The sequence below is a fragment of the Lontra canadensis genome, unplaced genomic scaffold, assembly GCF_010015895.1.
Source record: "Lontra canadensis isolate GAN:19392208 unplaced genomic scaffold, GSC_riverotter_1.0 scaffold173, whole genome shotgun sequence".
Classification (NCBI taxonomy): Eukaryota; Metazoa; Chordata; class Mammalia; order Carnivora; family Mustelidae; genus Lontra; species Lontra canadensis.
Genome location: NW_022631167.1, coordinates 1,303,981 through 1,326,564, shown reverse-complemented (window position 1 = coordinate 1,326,564; position 22,584 = coordinate 1,303,981). Strand labels below are relative to the sequence as shown.

The following is a 22,584-nucleotide window of genomic DNA, read 5'->3' as shown; positions in this document are numbered from 1 at the left end:
ATGAACAAGTCTAGAGTTTAGGTTTGGAATAGTCTAGCATATAGGGTTCCAGAAGAGCCCTTAGCTAACAGTCAGCTTTAGGAGTTCTCTTCCTGAACTCACTTCTTCACTCAGGTTTGATATCTCTCTGTCTAAAACGTTCCTTGTTACTGTTGTTGATTATTAGGTTCAGGCCAAGAGTCGTATGGAAAACATTATTTTAATTTCTTCCCTCATGTCTTAATTAGTACATTTTACTAAGAAATTCCATATTAAGAACCCAACGGACATCCCTTTCTGAGATTATTGTCCCATAAGTGAAGTTGTTTTTATTTAATCAAGTTGAATTTCTTTCCATGTAGCCATATTCAAGAGCAAGTGAAGTTTAGAGAAGGCAGTCCTGTAACCCATGACTCTGGTGTACCCATTTGCCCTTAGTGATGGGAATCGTTTTGGAAATTCTCAGAAGAAATTTGCTTTGTAATCAAAGTGATAGATTATAAGAAAGCCAGACTTTGGGTAAGGATACTTGGAATAGAGGGAGGTGCTTGCAGATTCCTAAACCACTTTATGTCATTTAGTTGGTATTTCTGAAAGGCCTGCTTTGGTGCCATGCACTGAGATCTGTCAGTTGTTTGAAAGATGATTATGCCTTCTTGGCAAATTTTTAGGGAATTGGCAACTACAAAGGCATTCTTTCCTACTTGTTCTCTTATCATGCATTGGCACTGATGTTACATACAGAAAGGGGTCTGGAAGGGACACAGTGTCACCATCTTTTAAGTACAAAAATAACCCAACAAGTCCTTTATTGCAGTCATCTTATTTTACGTGTACCCTGAGAAATGCTGTCAACATTTCCTATGATTTCTAAGAGCTCTGTACCAAATTGTCATTCAGTCGTTTTGTCCTGCTGAGTGGTTTTTCCTTTAAAATACCTTCTCTTACCACCCTGTGGCTTTGAGTGTGTTGCTGTGATACACAGATGATTCCTGGGCTATGGTTCCTTAAATAGCTCAGTTCTTGTGTTTTTATATTATGTAACAGATTTGTGATGCTTTTGTGCATTTCTTTGTCTTCTCTTCCAAGTTTTGAAATCTGTCCTAAATAAACTTTTTCACTATGCACCTGAAACATTTGAATTCTATCTTAATGAACCTGATTTACATTTTACATTTTTTATTCATCTCTGTATTTTTCCTAGAGGAAAGATATTCTATAAATCTATATGAATTATTCTGTAATCTATTGATTATAAAAATTCAAGAAAAATTAACAATTAAGAAAAAAACTGAGAATGAGATTAATGACCGATCTTTCAACTGTGTTTACATTCATGGCAGAGTATTACATACTGGGAACTAAGTTTAGCCCAGTGGCAGAAAAAGTGGGTTTAGAGCAATGATTGGTAAATGGAACATTATAGTGTTTAATCAGTGTCTGGTTTCCAGTGATGTTCATTTTCCAATGAACTTTCTGTGTTCAAGTTTGGAACTAGTATAGTGGACACCAGGTTAATCATGAACACAGTCTGGGTGATATTATTTTCATTTCAGAAATAACACCCGAAGATGTCTTAGACATCTCTTAAAATGTTGCCTGTGCACATCACTTGGGTTTATTACAAAATGAGAAAATCTCCTAATCTGACCAGGAAGGGTACCATTGAAATCTTCTCTTCAGTTGTATGTGTGCTTCTACCCTAAACCTGTTAGATCTTTCTCTGCCTTCCCTTGCAACATAGTTCAGAGGCTGATGTATAAAGGAGGAAGAGATTGGAAATAATTATGAATTAAATGAATATAATCTGCCTACCATACTATAGCACAACCAGTAGAAAGCTCCAGACTACATGGAGCTAGGGGTCTTCATGAGTTATGTTTGGGTGTGCTGAATGTAATATGTCTCCGCTAACACATAACATGCTGAAAGTTATTTATTTATTTATTAAAGATTTTATTTATTTATTTATTTGACAGACAGAGATCACAAGTAGGCAGAGAAGCAGGCAGAGAGAGAGAGAGGAGGAAGCAGGCTCCCTGCTGAGCAGAGAGCCCGATGGACGCGGGGCTCGATCCCAGGACCCTGGGATCATGACCTGAGCCGAAGGCAGAGGCTCTAACCCACTGAGCCACCCAGGTGCCCCTGAAAGTTACTTATTTTTAAAGATTTTAAGTACTCTCTACACCCAGCATTGGGCTTGAACTCACAACCCCAAGATCAAGAGTTACGCACTTCACTGACTGAGCCAGCCCGATGCCCCATATTGAAGGTTATTTTTTAACTTTTAAAGGTGCTACTCTCAGGGCTCCTGGGTGGCTCAGTCTTTAAGTGTCCAACTCTTGATTTTGGTTCAGGTCCTGATCTCAGGGTCGTGAGACTGAGTCCCGCTTCGGGTCTGGGCTGAGCTCAGAGGCTGCTTGAGCTTCTCTGTCTCTCCCTTTCCCTCTGCCCCTCCCCCTGTTTTCTCTCTCAAATAAATAAATAAAATATTTAAAAAAAAAAAAAAAAAAGAAGGGCACTCCTGTCACTTCATGGACCCTGATATAGCTCGGGATTGGATTCAATCTGATGTGCTTTAACCCATGAGGTTTCGGCTAAACTCAGTAGCCATGTTAGTTCCCATATTCTCCCGAAGTGGAATGATGCCTGCCGGGCATTCTGGAATGGAGAACTAATTAAGTCATGTTGAAAAGTTCGGAGGAGCCGATATAATGAGTCCTTATGAGTGTGTGTGTTCACCGGTGTGTTCAGTGAGCTCACTACTCTCCTTAATGGATACGTATTTTGCTTTGGAACAAAAATCCTGTATATTTTTCTTTGTCCTCAAGTATTTCCTGGCAGTTCCTCCTTCCGGTTTTCATCCTTCTAAAGCATTTGCCAGGACTTCCTACTTCTGTAGAGGGGAAAGCAGTAGGAGGCCACTCCCACATCTGCCCGTCATCCCGTGGCCTCTGTCCCCGTGGCTGCAGGTCAGGTCTCCCTGGGGCCTCTGACCAGCCTGAGTCGGGGATCTGCCCGTTGTTCTCCACAGGCCCCACAACTAAGATGGAAATGAAGGACTTGACCTTTACCACCCACTCAGCCTGTAGAGAGGAGCTCCTACTGGAAAATATGCCCTAAGTAGGTGACAGTTTTGAATTGAGAGATACATCTGACCCCTGAAAACAAGCACTTAGTTGCAGACGTGAGGAAGTCACAGAAGAGCTGGTTTTCAAAACCCTTTAGAGAAGCCTCATTATTGCTAAGCCTTGGAGCTATACGGAAATCTTTGCTCCTTCATTATCTTCTAAGGCCCCCAAAGAGGAGAGACATTCCAGGAAGGGAGGGGGTCGCCAGCCATGGCTGTACAGGAAAGACATCAAACAAGCACCAAGGGAGCAAGGCTAGTCACCCTGCTTGGTATGGGAGGGGAGGGTCAGGAGTACAGCCCTAGAGGAGCTCAAGGGAGCTCTGCTGTCATGCAGGGAAGATGGTTTAAAAATGCCGCATTCTCTTATTCCCTGGAGCACGGCTGAGTTCCTCTGGGAATAAAGAGGCTTCTGTCTCCCATGCACCCAGCCACAGGTCCCCGGAGAAGGGTTCCCAGTGCAGAGGGCTGAAGCCGGCAAAGTCTCGGGTCTCCACATCCCTCAACGACAGGTCAGCTGACCATGCTGGTGTCCCGGACTCCACAGAGGGCCCTTATAATCCATTAGGCTGTCACACAGAGTGACAGCCTCACTCTGACTCAAAACCACAAGCCCCAAAACCAGACCACTCTCCTTTCTCATAAGCTGTGCTCCTTCAGCAAGGCCAGAGCCTCTGCGCATCCCAAAGCCCCGGTCCCCACGCTCCTTTTCCACCCCTCAGTTCACCCTGAGCTGGCGGCTCCCCAGGCCTGCCTTGTCTTGCAGGCCCACAATTCCCATCGCTTCCTCACAGGCCCGGTCCCCCGAAGCCCACGGGAGACACTCAGAGTCATCGTAGGCCCTGGAGAGCACAGACACTCTCCTCAGGTTGGGGTGAAGAAGGTGGCAAGGGTGGACCCCAGCCCTGGTCCTGACACCAGCCTGTGGTGCTGCCAGCTGTGTGGAAAGCTCCCGAGGTTTAGGCTCTGGCTTCAACAGACAAAAATCTCCTTTACAAAAACATCATGAGAGAAGAAGATGGATGGACCACTGTCCTCCTAAAGCCAGTGCAGCCGAGAGTCACAGAAGTTCAGTCACTCCCTCTGAGTGGCGCAGATAATCCTTGTGGGATGCCCGCAGAAACCCAGCACTTTCCAGGCGCGTCACCTCAGAGGAGCCTGGGATAAGTTTCTCTGGCTTGGACACATTTCTCTTTTTGTGGGGCAAGGTCAGGTTTGTCTTGAGTTTGAGGGTGGAGGGGTCTGGGGTAAGGCAGCTAGAAAGGGGAGCCTCAGAAACGGGACTCCAAGGATCTCTGCTGAGCCCAGAGGAAACCCCACGTTTGTTCTCTCCTTCCATCCACCCACAACTGATTCTCAGTTTCTATCTGACATACACCAGAGAAGTCCTGCTGGGCTAGAAGACCAGAACTATGGGAATGTTGAGAAAAATTATAAAGGGAGTTTTGTGCCACAGATGAAGGATGGTTTCTTTAGTGTTTTGACAACAGAGGCTATATCACCTCTTTACCTGACTTAGAATTCCTTACAATCCATTAGGCTTTTGCCACCAATTTTAGGATGGTTGATAGAGTCCCAGGTTAAACGAGTTAATACTCTGATAGTGTCCAGGAGGAGACCTGGGGCTGAAATATGGCAGCTCTCGGAAGGCATTTTGGATCAGACAGACAAGCAGACAGGAGACAGACTAACCACACTGAGTGGGACAGAGTTCCTCGTAGCCAAGTAAATTTCCCAGGGTAAATGAGGGACGGGTGTTCAAGAAGAGCAAGGGCCCTGTGGGCCACATTCCCAGTCACAAGGTCACATGTCCCAGCTCCCAGGTGGGGAAGTTACGGGAGGGGGGATGTGTCACTGCAAGCTGGTGTCTTAAAAATCTATGGGGCCTTTAATCCCCTTCAACTGCAAATGTCCAAATCAGGGGCAAATCCTGATCCCTGGGCTGAGGAGATTAGTCTCTTGAGTTGAAGTTTCCTGGAAAAAACCCATGTGGGAGATTTGCCCAGTGGGGCAAGTCTGGAGTAAGCTGAGGGAAAGATGGTGGCAGGGCCAGTGGAGCCACCGAGTCTCCCTTTGTCATTGTGGTGTCTCACATACCGTGTTGGGCTTTTTTTCTGGCTCTGCCAGAACCAATGCATGTCGGGAACAAGAGTGGCCCATTTGGGTCATTCTAAAGGCCGGAAACCAGGTTCAGGAAAGAAAGGCCACAAAGGAACCCGGGAGGATGGGAGAAACTAGGTGCCCGGAGATGCAGGCTGAAGAAAAGGGACTCGTGGCTGAGAGCGGTGGCTTCCTTCTGAACCGGACACTTCTACCTGAATTCACTGTTCAAGCCTTAGCCATGCAGGGGAAATGAAGTCCCAGGTACAGGACGTAAAAGTCATCTTGTTCCACTTCCAGAAGGGACCTCATGGTAAGCTGCTAGCTGGGTGGGGTCTGGAGCCTGCCTGGGTGGTGGCGGGTCACGCTGCCCAAGGAGGAGCCTGCCTCTGATTCCCAGGGCCCTGCATGACGATTTATTCAAAGTGCCCACTTCCGGGACTGGTCTGGAGAATGCTGGGACTCCTGACGGTCTGGGACTGGGTTGAGAGGCCCCGCTTCCCACTCCATGCCCCAGTACTATTACTGGTACTGGGTACTGGTACTATTCTTACTGGTACTATTCTAGCCCCAGGAACTCAGCTGGTCACAGAATGCTTTCTTTCCTGCTGCTTCTATCTGTTCTCTTCTGGATCTGGTCTGATTCTCTCTGGCAGGCTTTTGGATTTCTTTCTCTCCTGGCCCAAATGCCGGGGGCTTCCAGCCAGGAAGAATGTTCACCTTCTGGAATGTAGCTCAGCCTTAACTGAATAATCTGGAGGCCTGGGCTTCCGTTTAATCATCAAATTTCAGAGTGGGCATTCTCTGGAGTCAGGTACAGCTGTGGGGATGGGAAGAAGCACACAGGCTCCCTTACGTCTCTCTGACGCACCCGCCAAGCATCTTAGGCTACTTTCTCCCCTCACCTTCACGATTGCTCATGACGCAGATGACTGGTGATATTCCTACCTCCCTCCCTCCCAGCATCCTCTCCCCTGCGCTACCTGCACTGGACAGAAGAGGGGACTGAGGTGCAAAGAGGTACAGTGGGAAGGCGGATCCAGGGCTAGAGTCCAAGTTCAAGTTCAGGTCTCCTGCTTCTCCATTTAGGGCTTGCTTGTTTCCAGGTCTGTTCAGCAACCCCGGCTTCTGCTCCTGCACCTCTCCTGCCCCCTCACCCATGGGGCACAGTTGGGAGAGCTAGGCCCTCAGCTCAGGGGGTGTGTCTGGCTGCCGGCAGGGGTGAGACACCTGGAAAGCCTCCAAAGCCAGCAGTGTCTTGTTGATGCGGCTGATAGTCGGATAGGGAGTGAGATCCACCTTGAACCTGTGGCAGAGAAACACCTGTCTAACACCATCTTGACACTGGGTCTGCCAGGGCATAGGGAGACTGTCCTTGGAGCAGAGAGGGAGGCACAGGGGCGGCTGGATGAGGCCCCAGGGTCTGACCACCTGAGGACCAGGTAAGTTGCCCGGCCACATGGGAGTCTTATTCACAGGCGGCTCTGGGGATGGGCGGGTCTCATGCAGGACAGTCTAGCATCCCTGTCGCTACCGTTCCTATTCCAAGCAACGGCTATTCACCGAGAACCTACTATGTGTAGAGCACAGTGCTCATAATTTACATGCACAGATAACCACCCCACCCATGTCGGAAGCTTCTCAGGGGCACTGTGTGGGTAGGAACATCACCATGTCCCAAACGGAGAGGTACTCTTCTGGACGCCTTCCAGGGAGGTACTCTCTCCTGCCTCACTGAAGGGCTGATGGGACGAGCAGAAGAGAGCTCCCTGCCAGGTAGGGACATGGCACCTCGGGGGGAGCAGGCTCCTGGGGTGGCTTCTTCTAGGGGTGTCTACTGGGCAAGCGGCCGCCTCTTAGGAGCAGAGGCTAGACAGGATCGGAGGGACGGTGGTGGGCATGGTGGGGGGACACTGCACTGATTTCTTCCGCCGGGCTCTTCCAGGCCAAAGGAGCTGGGAAGGCCCGGCACAGGGGGCTCCTTGGCCAGTCTAGGAGAGTCTCTGCGTTAGAGGCTTCCCCAGTAGCTGTAGTTGGGGCCTGACTGTGAGAGGAGGCGGGACATTTGGAGGGCAGGGACCAGGTGAAAGAGGGAGGCAGGCGGGGCTCTCTCTTACCTTTCAGCGTTTGCCACCTGAGGCACTAAGCAGAGATCAGCCATGGACACCTGCAAGAGGGTTGGGGGGTTTGCGTCAGGATGCATGGCCCGGACTCACAGCCCCTGACATTCCTGTCTGCTTCTGGCTCTTCCGCCCCATCCCCACAGCCCCAACTCTCTCTCCTTCCCCTCACGGGCCTGTCTGGGTCTGTGCCTAGAGCTGCCATGCTTCTCCCAGGCCAGGCTCCAGCTGTCCTGACAGCCAAGTCTGTGGGTGGCCAGAGAGGCTTGGATTGTCTCAGTGGATCTTCTCATGCTTGTTAAAAGCCCCCATCAGGGCACTTACGGAGGGCTCCTAGCAGGGAGAGGACCCCTCAGGATGAGGGAGGGGGCCCTGGAACCAGAATTCGGATCTTGGTCCCTCTCCGCACCCCCACGCCTCCTCAGGAAGCTCTCCGGCCCGCACCCACCCTGGGGGTGGAGAGAGACGGCTGCTTCGGGAAGGCCTGGGGGGGGCTTACCTCGTCTCCCACACAGTACTTCCCTGCTGTGCTCCGCAGGATCTGCTCCAGAGCTGTGGGGAGGACACGTGAAGAATCTTACTCTGGGCACAGAATGGACCTTGGCCCCCCAGAGTTTTGAAATGGTGGGGGGACTGGCTGGGGCACGTGACCGAAGGAATAGGCCAACCAGATCTGGACAGAGTTCATGGGGACGTGGGGACAGATAATGTTTCCCTGGGCTCCTCAAGTCCAGCTGCCATTCCCTCCCCGAGAAGGGACAAGGCCGGCCACGGGCCAAGGGAGCAGCTCTCACACGGACGTGCCGGCATGTTGCTGGCCTTCCTCTGGCTGGAGCGGGCAGTGAGGCAGAGCGTGGACCGCCAGCTCCGAGGGGTTGTGGGTCTCAGTGGCTGAGGTTCCCAGAAGTGCCCGAGATGGAGGCCAGGTCTGGATAACACCCAGCCCTACTACCTCCTCAGCCCCGCACCCCTCCCCTCAGCCATGCCATTGTCAAGGGCAAAGAGCCAGGGAGGCTGTGTCAGATGCCCTGGGCCCTAGGCACAAGGGCCATTTTGGAGTGGTCATAGGGCAGCTTGCAGGAGGAAGGACTCACCGTTAAAGCCAGTGTGGATGACCTTCTGGGCCCAGGTCAGCTGGTTCTCCTGTCCCACTTGCTTTAGGACAGACAGGTTCTATGCAACCAAGGATAATCGGTGACTGGCTTTAGAAACCAGGCTGGGCCTGACCCCCAGCCAAGTCCCCTCAGGGGAGCTTCGTTCCCACCCGTCCCTGGCTCTCCGCCTGTCCTCTCCTGGGCTCCCTGAGCCCCTTCTCCCTACTGGGGCACTGGGAGGGAGCGAGGGATCCCAGCAGCTGCCTTCTCAGGTTGCTCGAGTGGCCCCTGTGGTCTGGCAGCTTGTGGCCCTGGCAGAGACGTGCAAGGTGGGGGCACGGGGTGCTGCCGTGGCACTGAGTGTGTGGCCATGACCTGAGGCCCATCTCCTCGGCACACAAAGGGTCTCCCTTACACGGCTCCTTGTGAGGGGAGCGGGGTGCGGCACGGGGGTGGGGCTGGGACAAAGGAGCACAGGACTGGCTTGCAGGAGATCTGGGCTCTGGTTCCATCCTTACAGCCCTGGAGCCATTTTACTTGAACTTCAGCTTCCTCATCTGTAGAACGGGCGTCTGTCTGCCCCAACGTCCTTTGTTAAACAAGACAAGGTAGCTCAGGGATGAAAGCTCGGTGCACGGTCTGGGGTCCTGGGATCTGGGGCTTGCTCTGCCACACTTAGTTGAATGACTCTGCAAACTCTCCACCTTTCTGGGGCCATCTCCTGATTTGCAAAGTCAGGAGTTAACACAGATGAATTGCTTGAATACTTGTTTATCTTTTTTACCACTGAAAACGTTAAAAAATAAAATCTTTTGAGACTCCCAATCTAGAATACAGAAGAGATAAGAGGGAGGCTCTTCTGGTTAAAGGTGGGGAATGGGGGGGTGGCCCAGAGCCTGTGCTGCTCAGCCTCACCCCCTGCCACACGGCCGCTCCCCCTCCTCGAGCACCCCCGGATGAGCCCAGGGGAAAGCTGGGACTTCTCAGAATGTAGCTGGGAACCTAGCATGGCAGCTGATTTCTGGGATCCCATGCCCCTCTGCCATATGAGCTAGGTCTGCGCCCCTGAGAATCCCTCCCGACCTCCTGACACCCCCACTCCCAAGCTGGGTGCCCCACCATGGCACCTCACAATCGGCACGTGTCTAAAGGTAAAACTGCGTGAGGGGAGGCATGCAAGAGGCGTGCAGGGGTGCAGTCCAGAGCCGCACCTGCAGGGGCTGGATGCCACTGGCGATGGTGTCCGAAATCATGCGAACCTGGGCCCTCTTTTTCGGGTCTTGTGGCAGGAGGCGTGGAGTTGGCCGAGTTTCCTCCAGGAACTCGATGATGGCCAGCTGTTTGGAGGGGAGCAGTGAGGCATGGGGAGGGCACGTGGACCCTGGACCAGAGTGACAGGACCAGCAAGCTCCTCCTTGACCTCAGCTGGAGCCTGTGAAGCCCCAATTCCCCAGGAAGGAGCTCTTTTTGGACCCTCATCCTGCAGAACTTGTCTCCCCATTGGCTCGTCTCCCTTCACTTCCCTGAACAACCAGGCAACCTTCCTCCCTCTGACAAGAACTTATCGTGTCCCTGCTAAGGGCTAGGAGCTTGGCCACGCAAACCAGAGCTGCGAGGGCCTCTTATTCAAAGGGCGCGGCTCTCGCCAGGGACCTCCAGGCCCTGCACTCACAGACTGGCTTATGGTGATGCCATCGATCTTCAGGGTTGGCACCTGCTTCATGGGATTCAGTGCCTGGAATTCTTGAGAGAACTGTGGAGATAAGGACCTGATGAGCGAGGCAGCCTGGCCCCAGTTGCCTAGAGCAGAACCAGGCCAACGGGAAGACCTGAGGCCTGCAGCCCCCCTGCACCTTCCTCCTCGGGGGAAGGTCCTGGCTCCAGAGAGATGCCTAGGGGATCCAGGCCGTATCCCCAAAGCCAGTGGCTGCTGAGCTCCAGGATTCACCCCAATGGCCCAGCTATGTGTTTTTCCCTGTACCTCACACTGTGGCCATTAGGGCACGTTCAGGGGTCCCAGCATAGGGCAAGGACCCACTCACCTGGGGTCAGGCACTGAGAGACCAGGCCATGGCAGAACCTGGGCCCTTTCCCATGGCTCCTTGAGCTGCACAGCCTGTCCACCCCCCAACCCCCAGTCCCACCAGGGAGAACCAGCAGGTTCACCTCTTGGGGGGCAGAAATCTGCTAGGTCCCTCTCCAAGACTTCTAACTCCCACATGGTGGCCTGGGGGCGGCCTCCTCACCTGCTGTCCCTGATCCTTTATGAGGTTGATAGGTATGGTCTCATAGTCGATGCTTTTCAAGGCCAGAGCTACGAGAGACAGCAGAGTCAGGGGACAGCTTCTGGCTCTACTTCCAAGGGCTCCATGAGGCTGCCGAGGGAGGTGTCTTTCTCCACGCTGCTAGGTGATCAAGGCCCAGCTTGGCCTCCCCCGTCTCTCTAGCTTCCCGGGTCACCACCTGTTCCCCTGCCCCAGGTCTCTGATGCTCTGCCTCTCTTGCCCCCGAACTCTCAGAGCCTTACTCTCCACTCCCCCACGGGGTCCCCGTGTCCCTGGGCGGTGCTGTACAGGTATGTGCCCGGGCAGCCCGGGAGCTTCTGTAGGGCAGCAAGGAGGTGTCCTGATTACCTCTGCCCCCTCCAGGTCCTGGAACAGTACTTGTTTGCCAGAGACGTGCAATTATTGCCTCAGGAAGGCATCCAAGAGCCAAGGAAGGGGGGTCAGGTGACCCCAAAGCACACACACAGGGAGGGGTGACACCCGCCAGAGAAGGATCCCTTTCTCATCCGTTTTCTCTGTCCTCAGACTTGTTGACTACTGACTCCAAGCAGAGCTTTGGGGGCTCTGTGGTGGTCTCATGGCATTTGCTGTGACTCCCAGTGACCAGATTTCCTCTCTGTGCCCTTCGATCCTTTTCCTTAGCAAGTCAACCAAGTGAAGACTGTGTGTGTGTGTACGTGTGCAGACATGCACTGAAACATGGGGATGATGGTCTCGGAGGAGTGAGGAGAGGAGGCAGAGACGTGTCGCAGTATGAAGAGAGCCTGGGAGACACGGGGCTCCTTCTCTGCGCTGTTCAGCCCCACTGTGGACAAGTGGCGGGAGCCACGGCAGCCCTGCAGAGACAGCACTCCTGTGGCTCGCATCTGGCCAGCTAGGGCGGAGGCTCTGGGCACAGGGGAGGTATCTTCTTGGGAGAAATGTGTCCTCTGGCCCCCCAGTGCTCTTGCCTACTGATTCCAGCAGACACCAAGTGACGGTGGGGTTGGGGAGGGTCACGGTGGATGGCTGCCCGGTGAGGACCAGACTCCCGGAGACAGACTGCTCGCGTTCAGATTGCATCATGTTTGCTAGCTGTGCGGGACAAGGAGTTTGCTGAGTTAATGAGCCTCTTTGCCTTTGTCTCCTCATCTGCCAGGCAGCATGGTGCAGGAGTTAAGAACATGGACTCTGGAGTCAGACCACCTGTTTGAATTCCATCTCGGCCTCTTGCTAGCTACACAGCCTTGGGCAAGTTATTTAAGGTCCTTGTGCCTCAGTTTCCTCACCTGTACAACGGGGACAATAATGATGCCTCCCTCCTAGGGTGCCGCTGACACCCTAGGAATCATGTACATAAAAACACTCAGCACGGTTTCCCCCCAGTATGAGCGATGCCTATGATCTTCGCCAAGGGCTGTGTTAAGCTGAGGGAGGGCAGGGTCAAGCTGGGACTACACCGGAGGGCCCCAAGTTCCGCTTCCATGAAGCCTCCGGGGTTGACACAGGCCAGTTGTTTAATGTGCCAGATGAAATGAGATAAGAAGTGAGGAAGGCCAGCTGTTCCCTGCCAGTTACCAAGCACCTCTGGGTTTTGTGACCCTGCTTTAAGCGTGGTTGCTAAGTGGCTTTGGAAAGCAGTGTGGGAGAAGGAAGAAACAACCACCCTTCCTGCTACCCCCAGTCTCCTCCTGTCGGACTTCCTAGGCAGAGGTGCCCTGACAGAACAGCCCTCTGTTCCCTGCCAGCTTTTTACTCAGGGCTCTCTCCACCCCCATCCCCTCCCACCGAGGCTCTTGGTGGAGGCTGGGCTCTTACCGATTCGAACTCTCCATGAGCAGGAGCTCCGGAAATAGGAGTAGAGGATGGGCTGAGGAGAGACAGGAAAAGGATGCACATTAACCCGTGCTCATGGGGTTCTCTGCCCCTAGGGCCTACTGGGGCGGCAACAGCCCTCAGCCAGGGGGCTCCAAGCCAGTGGTTTCTTTCCATCCCACCAGGCCTCCTTCCGCACCTCAGGAAGACTCAGAGCTCTCTGGGTCAGAGGCCTTGGGAGTTATGGGGGGGGGGGTCCCTCAGCTCCAAACTGTCCAGTCACACATCCCTGAAGTCCAAGGGGCCCCCAAAGGGGCAGCCAGCCTGCAAGTGCCCTCCTTACCTTGTTAGACTCGGTCATGGTGTTGTGGTGACCCTTGGCCTCTCGGGGAATGGCCCCTCTCCCAGAACTTGCAGAGCAGGGGGAGGAACCCTGAAGGGGGTGGGATCCCATGAGCCAATGGGGAAGCTGGGTGAGACAGGCTTCAGGAAAACTTTGACTGTGGTCAGAAAGGGCGACTCTTTTCAACCTGTGGGAAGCTTTTTCTGTTCCTGATGGAACCAGGTTTGGTGTCCTGGTTTGGAAGCAGCAGTTCACGTGGTGCTCTGGGCTGAGAGCTGGTGTACCTGGGGTCTGATCCCAAGGCAGGAACCCGCTCTGCAGGACCTTGGGCAGATCCTTGCCTCCTTAATCCCTAGTCTTTTCTCCCTCATCCGTAAAACAAAGGGTTGCCTTAAAATGATAGCTGAATTCCTTCCAGCAGTGACAGAAAGACCAGGAATTCTAGTTTTTTGACGCTTTGGTGACCCTCTCTTTCAGCTCACCACCCACCAGCCCTCCAGGTTCTCAGCTGATCTCATAAAAATAGCTGAGGGGATAAGCCCATTGACTCCAAAGCCAAGGTCACAAGAGGACAGCCCACAGTGTTCTGTGTGGTGTACGTGTACTTAAAAATGTTTCAGTAGGGGGTGCCTGGATGGCTCAGTGGGTTAAAGCCTCTGCCTTCGGCTCAGGTCATGATCCCAGGGTCCTGTGATCGAGCCCCGCATCAGGCTCTCTGCTCAGCGGAGAGCCTGTTTCCTCCTCTTTCTCTCTCTATCTGCCTCTCTGCCTACTTGTGATCTGTCAAATAAATAAATAAAATCTTTAAAAAAAAATGTTTCAGTTGGTTGCCAACATCAACAAATCAGGATGTTTCATATACAAATCCTATTTGTTTTTTCTTACAAAGGCAGAGACAGTGGTCTTGGGTTCCTGAGTAGCAACAACTGATAGGAGACAATTAACAGCCTCTTTCAGTCATGGCATGCCCTCTCTGATCTGCCCTGTATCCTACCTCGCCCTCTTCTTTCATTTTTGTTACCTTGCGGCACTGGAGGAGGCTGAGTGTGTGATCTCTGATCTGAAGTTTAAGAGACTCAACATTAAACTTCCCGGTGCTTCTTGAGTGATCAGCATTTCAAAGCAGGGCCCAGGATGGAGTTATCAGTAATTAGCTCTCATGCATCTTTGGGAAGACGTAGGTGTATCCATACGATGAGGGAGAGAGAACACAGCAGAACTTTTAGATCACCCCTGTCTACCATCCCTCTGACTACAGATATTTCACTCAAGTTCCCTCTGCCTTCTGCACCCCTCAGCACATCAAACTGCTCTGTGACCCTGCCTTACCATCCCTGAACTACCAATTCATCTTCTAGGTGGGCAAGGGCACTGTGGGAACCTAGGCCCTCCCAGGTTGGTTTCCAGGTCTGGAAGTTCCAGCCTGTACTGGAGACACTTTTGTGGGGAAAGTAAAGATGGTCCTGGTTCGGAGAGCAGGTGATAGACAGCAGGTGTCTTTATAAGGGGAGGAGTTAGGAGGCCAAAATTAGATGTACCCTACTCCAAGGTACATCCCTGTCCTTGTCTGATCAGGCTGGAAGGGCCCTTGGGGCCATCTGGCCGGGACTGCTGGTGAGGGATGGGACCACTGGAGAGCCTCAGACATTAGCTTGGAATCCCTGGAGAAATGCCTTACCGAATTACTAAATGTTCCATCTTGACCTGTACTGAGGGTGACCACAGAGTCACTGTGAATGCCACTGCTCTCCAGTTTCCTGCTTACGGACCATCAGGATTTATAATGGAGAGCACCTTCTGCTCTTCCTCTTACCAGCGATAACGATATCAACTATCCCGCGATCCTTTTTGCACTTGTTTTAAAGCCCAAGTAAAATATTCATCTCATTACCACTCCTAGAGGAACTTCATTTCCAATTCAAATATGGATTCTGACCACTCTAGCAGATTTTATTTTAAAACCATTTCTCACGCATCGTTTTGAGAGAAAAAGACTCCTAAAATCCCATTTGGGAGTGGGAGAGCTATGCATTATTAAGGTGATGCTAATTCCACCCGGTGTGCCTGCCACCTTGGTGGTTCTCAAACTTGAATAAGACTTCAAAACGCTCATGGGGGCGCTTATTAAGCATGCAGATTCTTGGGTCCCTTCCCACAAAGATGACCCCAGGGAAACTCCCCAGGTGATGGAGAGGACTTAAAGTGCTACTGCCTCCCCACCCCCCCAACCCCAAGAGCTCTCTCAAAGTGCAAACCACCCGGGAAGGCCCTACGCTAACAGAACCCGTCGGGCCGACTGGCCAGGAAACAGCACGCGGGATGTAAGGAAGAGGGAGGCAAGGGACGACGTCTGGAAAGCCCGGCAGAAGGGACAGTGAGAGACAGGTGAAGCGCGAGAGTACAGCGACTCCACAGCGCCCCGCACACTCCACGAGCGTGAGGCGCCTGCAGCCCCAACCTCCCCAGACTACAAGCCCCAGCGAGCAGCGGGAAGCGGGCAGCGCGCAGGCGCAGAGCAGAGTCCGCGAGGCGCTCTGCATGCCGGGAGTTGTGCGTTGTGGAAGCCGTAGGAAGGGGGCGAGCGGCGCACCTTTGACCCCCGCCCCTCAGGGTTTCTCATTCTCAGTGGCGCCCCTATCCCCGGATGTGTGGCACAGACCTTCCCCGCTTGCATCTCGCAGCTCCGGCCACCCTTCTTCCACGCCGGGAGACTTCGCGCCTGGGACTCTCCCAACTGGTCCTGCACTGAGGCCCAGTGAGGCCCCGACACGTCAGAACCAGCGCTTCAGTCGTGGTAAAGCGAGGGGTTGGGCTAGAATGATCTTTACGGTCCCGTCTGGGTCGCCCCGCCCTGCCGCCACGCCCCCCCTCCCGAAGCTCCTGGGAGTTGCAGTTCCTTGAGCCTGTTTCCTCCCCGGCCGGCCCGCCGGGCCCGGGCGATCCGTCATGCTCTGCGCCACCAGCCGCCTCCTAGCGGCCCGGACGGCGACCGCGCTCCCCGCGCAGCCCAGAGGCCGGGGCCCCGGGGCCCGCTGCCGGCGCAGGGAACTACATTTCCCAGGGCACCCCGAGGTGCCTCTGGGTGAGTTCTTGGCGGGGCGGCTCGCAAGATCGAGCGTGTCGGCGAGCCGGAGGGCGATCCTGAGGAGGGGCAGGATGCCGACGGCGGTGGGCGGAGGCCCCGCAGGGTCCGAGCTGCGTCCCCGGCGGGGCCGCTGGGGGCCCCAGGTTACTAGGGCTGTGGGCCCGGACGTGGCTGCCGAGCCTGCAGCGCGGAGCCCCAAACGGCCTGCTCGGGGCTCGCGGCGCTTCGAGGCAGCTGGCCGGTGGGCCCTGCTGGCCCTGGTGACGCTGCTGTCCTTCGCCACCCGCTTCCACCGTCTGGACGAGCCGCCGCACATCTGGTGAGTGACAGGAGGGACTCGGCAGGTCTCATGGCAACGGGGGTGGGAACGATGCACCCTCTGATTGGCCCGGGGGCACGGAGGGGGCGGGAATCACAGGGGGAGGGGCGGGGCTGCGCTGGAGAAACAGATTGCGGGAGGTTGCTTTGGCCAGGTGCAGTTTATGTGAGAGGAGTCATTTTTGCTCCCGTGGGTGGCATTGGGATTCCTTAGGATCCGAGGAGTCTCAGACTGTGGCTTTGACCTTCCAAGGAGAATTGGAAATTCTTAGTACGGAATTTCCTAAGGCCTCAGTTCCTAATCTGCAGGATTTCCAGGCATCAGGGGAGGTGAAAATCATCCTTGGGAGCAGGGACAATTTGTGTGTCCAGAGATGTTGGCAGGGTCTCAGGAAGCAGGTCTGGGGTCATCTTGTGAGGAGAGACTTGTTTTCTTAAAGATTTTATTTTGTAGGACTTAGATTTTATGAGATAAGAGTAAAAAGTCTCCAGCTAGAAGGAGGAAAAGTTTTGCGCAATCTGAAAATGGTTAATTTGTTTAGCCAACAAGTGATAACATGTTTTGTCAGTATCCCTGACTAGAAGGTTAGTGTAGGGGATGTTAAAAATGGAATTCCTTGACCAAAAAGCAAGCCAGCTAACAAACTACCTGGGCTGTCCTACTTGGAAGTGAATAAATTAGTTTGTTATTGTTTCATGAATGCTGGCAGAAGACATGAGACTCCTGGGTCAGAGACAAAGGACTCATTACTCACAGGGCAGGAGGCAGCATGAATATCAACATACTGGATTAAGTTTGAATCTTCCCTCCCTCCTCCACCCCACTGATCAGCAGTTGTTAGGGGGAAAGAAAGACAAATCATGTCCAGGTATGGTCCAGGAAGAATCTAAAATTTTCAAAATATGGGTTTATATAACCCTCCACCTCTTTTGTCCAAGAGGAGATGAACCCTTTCTGGTGATGACTGCATTAGGTGACAAAACTGCTTTACTAAGGTGTGTGAACCAGGAGGAGGTCAGGGAAGTAGAGTCAGAAATCATTTTGAGAAGATTGTTCTGTGCTCAACAATATCAAATGCGTTTGGAGGGTAGGGAGTGTGGAATGCCATCAGATACTTCGACTGACTGTTGGCTCATTATTTTGTGGCCATTGCAAAAAAAAAAAAAGTACGCTATTGTCAGACTTAGATGGTTTGGAATGACATAGTTTAGTTTCAAGTACTGCAGTAACATATGTGGAGTTAGATGGTTGGACTGGAACAGCATCAACACGTTAACCTGAAAAAGTGTCAGTAGCAGTGAAGTGCCAATGATAGCCTGGAGAGGGATACAAAGTCCTAATACAGTCAGTTTCCTTGGAGCAGGCAGGGCCAATGCCCCCATTGTGGCCTCCTTTATTGCAGGATGAATTGGCCAACTTTTGGCAGGAGTCACAAGTCAGCACAATGCAGTGATGGCTTCTGCTTCAGAAACATATGGCCCTTTACTTCATGCCCAGTCCATGATGGTAGATGTGTTTCCTCATGTGGAGCATTGATGAATCCTGGTGACAATGGCAGTAGTCTGTTTGGTACAGGCTTGATCTGCAGCTTGATTTCAGTCAGTCTTAACAGAATCCTGGTCCTTACTGTGGGCATCCATACAAGTGATCCAGATTGTCCCACTGACAGGCAGCCATGACTGTTTTGCCACAATTCTTGGCTCTAAAGAGGGGTGATTTAAATTTCTCAGTATATAGTCCTCTAGGTGGCACACCAGAAGATAGACTAATGGCAAAAGCCCAAGAGCCAATAAAAATAGAACTTGTCTGTTTCTCAGGAATATCGTGCAAGGCAAAGGTGTTGAGCCCATTGTACCCATCAACCCTTATTGCAGTTGGCCTTCCAGAGTTGTCACTGGGACTGGATGGTTGCTGCTGCCCAATGGACGCTATCCATGAAGCAGGCACAAGCCTTGAGAGGAAACCTCTGTGCATCAAGGCTCCACTGAGCTAGTGGTTTTGCTTTGGGTAGTGGAATGGAAGATAGTTTCTCTCAAAGTGGGAGCTCCCACCTCCTCTTATAAAGTCAAGATGCCTCTAGGGACAGGCCAGCTAGATCACTTCCATTTCACCATCAAGTCTTATTGAGCCTTTTGTTAGCCTTATATTCCAAGTCGACTCACCCCAAGGTGGCAATATCAAGCCAAAGAATCCTAAGGCTGTTAGGCGCTCAGTTTCAGTAAAAGCTTAGTAGTAGGTTGATAGCTGTGCTTTTGAAAAGTGTGTGCTTGGTACCTGTGTCCAGCAGATGGTGCCGTTATCCTGAAGAATGGCCTCTCTTGGCTCCAACTGCCATTATGTCTTCAAGGCTGTGATTTCCCTTTCTCTTCTTGGAATCGATAGTATTTCTCCTGGACCACATGGCAGTCCATGAATGGGTTAATCCTCTTTGCCAGTATACATTCCACAGTGGGAGCCACTACAGTAGTACAAGGGCCCTACCTACAAGGTCATTTTACCTTCCCTTCCCCACTAGGAGCTGGCTCAAACCTATCAGTTAAATTTGGGTGCTTTTCCCCCCTTGAACTTATGAGTCTAATAGGCCTGCATTAGTAACTACAATGGCAGCCATCCAGAGATTATGCTGTTCTCCAGTGGAGAGTGTGGAGTGCTGGATGCAGGTGGTGGGAGGAAGCTTTTTTCTTTCCTTTAGCCCCTACATAAGCTTGGCACGCCTTTTCAGCGTACTTCCGTGTGTCAGTGTACTTCTATGGTGAGCCCCTGGGCTTAAGGGCTCTTTTCTTTCAGCTGCTGTACACACTGCTAGGGCTCTCCCTGTAGTCCCTAGCACATCTGGTAACCCCTGTGTCTAGCAGATTGTCTCTCTCCTTGCCATGGGATTGAGTGAGATTGGAGTGGGATTGGAGATGTGGACCCCTGCCCTGAGTTTGAGTCCCTCTTTTCTCTGGAGTTCCCCAGCATCCTAGGATGCATTTGTGTGGCCTTCAGTCCCCTTTAGGGACTGGGAAACCTTGGCCCCACCCTTAATCATCTTACTCCTTTTAAACCAGCTGAGATTGTGGTAGAGGTGGAGAGATCATGGGACACAGAGGGAGAGAGTGGCTGTGAGTGACTAAGCAAGGCACGTTTACTTTTGTCTTGAGCACACAGCTCACCCCAGGACTTTTCAGTGTTTTCATTTTGCCCAAAATTCTGTGTTGAATAGCAAGGTCCTTCCTGCTAGCACCCATTTTTGTAAACTTTGGAGACTCCTTGATTTAGTAGCCACATCCATATTGCCTTTTGGCTGGGGCTGCTAGGCTTGCTGCCCCATGGTCATGATTACATCTCTTTATTTTTCCCAGAAGAGAGTGAGCAGTAACCAAGGCAGCATTCAAACAGTTTCTTTGTCCATTCAGCCTCATTAATAGGTAGGACAGTGGGACACTCTCACTATCTTCCTTGCCCACCACTCGGAAGGGCATTCACTTACCAGATTCCATCCCCCGCTCATTGTCCTTTCTCTTACAGAAACCTATGTCTCACATCCTATGCTTGTGACCATGAACTGTCAGGGTCTGGGATTTTGTTTTATCCATCTTGCAAACTCGTGAGTTAGCCTGTCATTGTTTTATGGGTGCCAGCAGATGGCAAAGTACGGAGTCGGAGACAAAGAACTTCATTTTTCAGGGCGCAGCAAGCAGGGTGCATAGCGGCACGCGGGCATCCGTTCCTCTTGCCTCCGAAGTCCCATGTGATGCCATGGGTCTGAGTGACTGCCTGCACAAGCAGCGGGTTGTATCGGAGCTGAGGGATATTGAGCTTGGGGAATCCACTGTTTTATAATAAGCAGTAAATGAGAATGCTGTGTGTCCCAGAGGGAGGTGCTAACTCTTCCCTCAAGGTTGTTTTCTGCAAACATAACCCTGAGAAATGGCCCGAGGAAGGAGTGGCCAGGACGTCCTTGGCATACCTTGCAAGGTCTATAGGAACAAGAGAGAACCAGGGAGGATGGTCTCTCCCAACACAAACACAATAAAAGCGAGAAGAAATATGAATGTTACTACTAGTTTTACTTGGGAAAATTTTGAAGTAAAAAATCTCATGTTTCCAAACAGACCTCAAAACTGACCACAAGAGTTGGGACAGTTTACATAATGCCCAGTTGGGATGATTTAAATGTGTGGGACTTTATAGTCTACAGAGTTCTTTCACATATGTCTTCTGAATTGAGTTCTAATGCTTCCCTGTGAGGGGGGACATGGCAAATATTTCTGTTGTCTTCGTTGTGTAGATAAGAACCGGGATCCAGAGAGGGTGACTGACTTTGGCGAGTTGTGCCGTCAGTAAGTGGTGGAGCTGAGACTGATTTCTCTTTCTGCAAATCAGTTTGGTCACACGCTTGCAAGTTATTTCTCTCTTTGACATCACCATACCACTGTCCTCACTCCCTGCCAAGCAGAGTGTTTAGCAGATAGCAGATGCAGAAGTAGATTTACTTTTCTGCCTATCTATTGGACCCACTAAGTTAAAGGGGAAAAAAAAAGGAACCCTACATTTTGGGGGAAAGCATGGTTAGTTCCTTACATTGGAGGTTGGTAATAATTGCTTATGAAAGCTGACCTGGGAATGGCTGGTCACTAGAAAGCACCTGCTTTTCTGGGCCGCGGGGAGGAACTAACAGAATGGCCGGGCCATACAGGATAACTGGGCTGCTGCCCTTCAGTCTTTGTGTAGGATGCGAGAAGGTTTATATGGTTGTATGGAAGAACAAGACTTTTGCATTGTGTTTAAAAGCTCATGTATTAGAATCACTTATCTACTTGCAAAACAATTGATGCGGTGAGAATAGCTTATAGATAGGCTCTTAACTCAATTTTTATATACTGGCTAGTTCATTATAATAAGCTCCGTGAGTTCAGGTTCAGCAGGTTAATTACCAAAAAGTCAATGAGCAAGATTAGACTCCTGTGACAACCATAGTCTGTAGGCCATTACTAATCAGTAGCCCGTGGTGTAGTTTGTAATAGCAATAGTAGTCTATTTCCTAGCAGCAAAAGTAGTCTCAGGGTCAGAAGGTAACAGACTTGGAAGAGAACTCTTACTACAACACTTTCTGTATTATAGAAAAACTCTGGTCTTTTAAAATAAATAGAAACTCAAGCTACAGAATAAGTAGAGGTTTTGCTCAAATTTATAACTGGTTGGTAAATATTTGCTAACCTTTCTCATCTGTCTAAATGAAGATTAACAATCTGTGTGATGGGGACACCTGGGTGGCTCAGTTGGTTAAGCATCTGCTTTTAGCTCAGGTTGTGATCCCAGAGTCCTGGGATGGAGTGCTGCATTGGGCTCTTCGCTCTGCTGGGAGCCTGCTTCTCCCTCTGCCTGCTGCTCCCCCTGCTTGTGCTCCCTCTCCCTCTTTCTCTCTCTGACCAATAAATAATTAAAATCTTAAAAAAATAACAAAAATAATCAGCCTGATATCTTGCTTCCTCAAATCACTTGTGTAAAAAAACATTTATTTTTAAGTAAACTCTATCTCCAGTGTGGGGCTCAAACTCATGACTTCTTGGGTGGCTCAGTTGGTTAAGTATGGGACTCTTGGTTTTGACTCAGGTCATGAGGCCAGGGTTGTGAGATCGAGCCACATGTGGGGTTCTACTCTCAGTGGGAGTCTGCTTGAGGATTCTCTCTCTCCCTCTGCCTCTCCCTCAGTCCTTCCCTCAGCTTGCATGCATATGTGTACTCTCTCTCAAATACACAAATAAATAAAATCTTTAAAAAAAAAAAAAAAAAGGCTCATGACCCCAGGATCAAGAGTTGCATAATCTACCAACTGAGCCAGCCAGATGCCCTAATGTGTCAATGATTTTTTAATATAAATTTTCTCATTAATTGCTTGAAACTTATAGTCTCTATGTGTGTGTGTGTGTGTTTAAGTATTTATTTATTTGACAGAGAGAGAGAGAGAGAGAGAGAGAGACAGCCAACCAGAGAGGGAACACAAGCAGGGAGAGTGGGAGAAGGAGAATCAGGCTTCCCGCTGAGCAGGGAGCCTGATGCAGGGCTTGATCCCAGGATCCTGGAATCATGACCTGAGCTGAAGGCAGATGCTTAATGACTGAGCTACCCAGGCACCCCTACTCTTTGGTTTTTTGGAGGAGATAATCTCCCCACTGAGCCCAAAGCCTGACCCAGGGCTTGATCCCAGGACTCTTGAGATTGTGACCTGAGCTGAAGGCAGACGCTTAACCGACTGAGCCACCCAGGTATCCCATAGTCTTTGATTTTTTTTTAAAGATTTTATTTATTTATTCGTCAGAGAGAGAGAGTACAAACAGGCAGAGAGGCAG

The 22,584-nt window shown here is 51.3% G+C and overlaps 2 protein-coding genes across 3 annotated transcripts in view; one reads left to right on the top strand and one right to left on the bottom strand.

Annotated features, from left to right (window-relative positions):
- Positions 1-5,950: 5,950 nt before the first annotated feature.
- On the bottom strand, positions 5,951-15,579 carry GSTZ1 (glutathione S-transferase zeta 1). Of its 2 annotated transcripts, none has more exons than XM_032846259.1 (9): positions 15,505-15,579; positions 12,506-12,557; positions 10,670-10,737; positions 10,096-10,176; positions 9,635-9,760; positions 8,424-8,502; positions 7,829-7,881; positions 7,327-7,376; positions 5,951-6,515 (listed from the first exon to the last, which is right to left on the bottom strand). In XM_032846259.1, the coding sequence occupies exons 1-9, from the start codon at positions 15,517-15,519 to the stop codon at positions 6,389-6,391; spliced, it is 651 nt and encodes a 216-aa protein (XP_032702150.1). In that variant the 5' UTR covers positions 15,520-15,579; the 3' UTR covers positions 5,951-6,388. The 2 variants fall into 2 exon arrangements, with proteins under 2 accessions (XP_032702150.1, XP_032702149.1); XM_032846258.1 differs by lacking the exon at positions 15,505-15,579 and adding an exon at positions 12,846-12,952.
- Positions 15,580-15,751: 172 nt separating this feature from the next.
- Positions 15,752-22,584, top strand: part of POMT2 (protein O-mannosyltransferase 2) — a 43,990-nt gene continuing 37,157 nt past the window's right edge. The window contains exon 1 of the mRNA XM_032846257.1: positions 15,752-16,249. Coding sequence (XP_032702148.1) covers positions 15,792-16,249 — 458 coding nt within the window. The 5' untranslated portion in view covers positions 15,752-15,791. The remainder of the gene's footprint in view (positions 16,250-22,584) is intronic.

Bases quoted from the DNA above. Each gene is read 5' to 3' on its own strand.
- GSTZ1 (XM_032846258.1), bottom strand. The intron at 10,177-10,669 runs GTGAGGAGGCCG...TTATCTCCACAG, and splicing joins TAAAGGATCAGGGACAGCAG to TTCTCTCAAGAATTCCAGGC. The intron at 8,503-9,634 runs GTGCGGCTCTGG...TTGGTTGCATAG, and splicing joins GTGGCATCCAGCCCCTGCAG to AACCTGTCTGTCCTAAAGCA.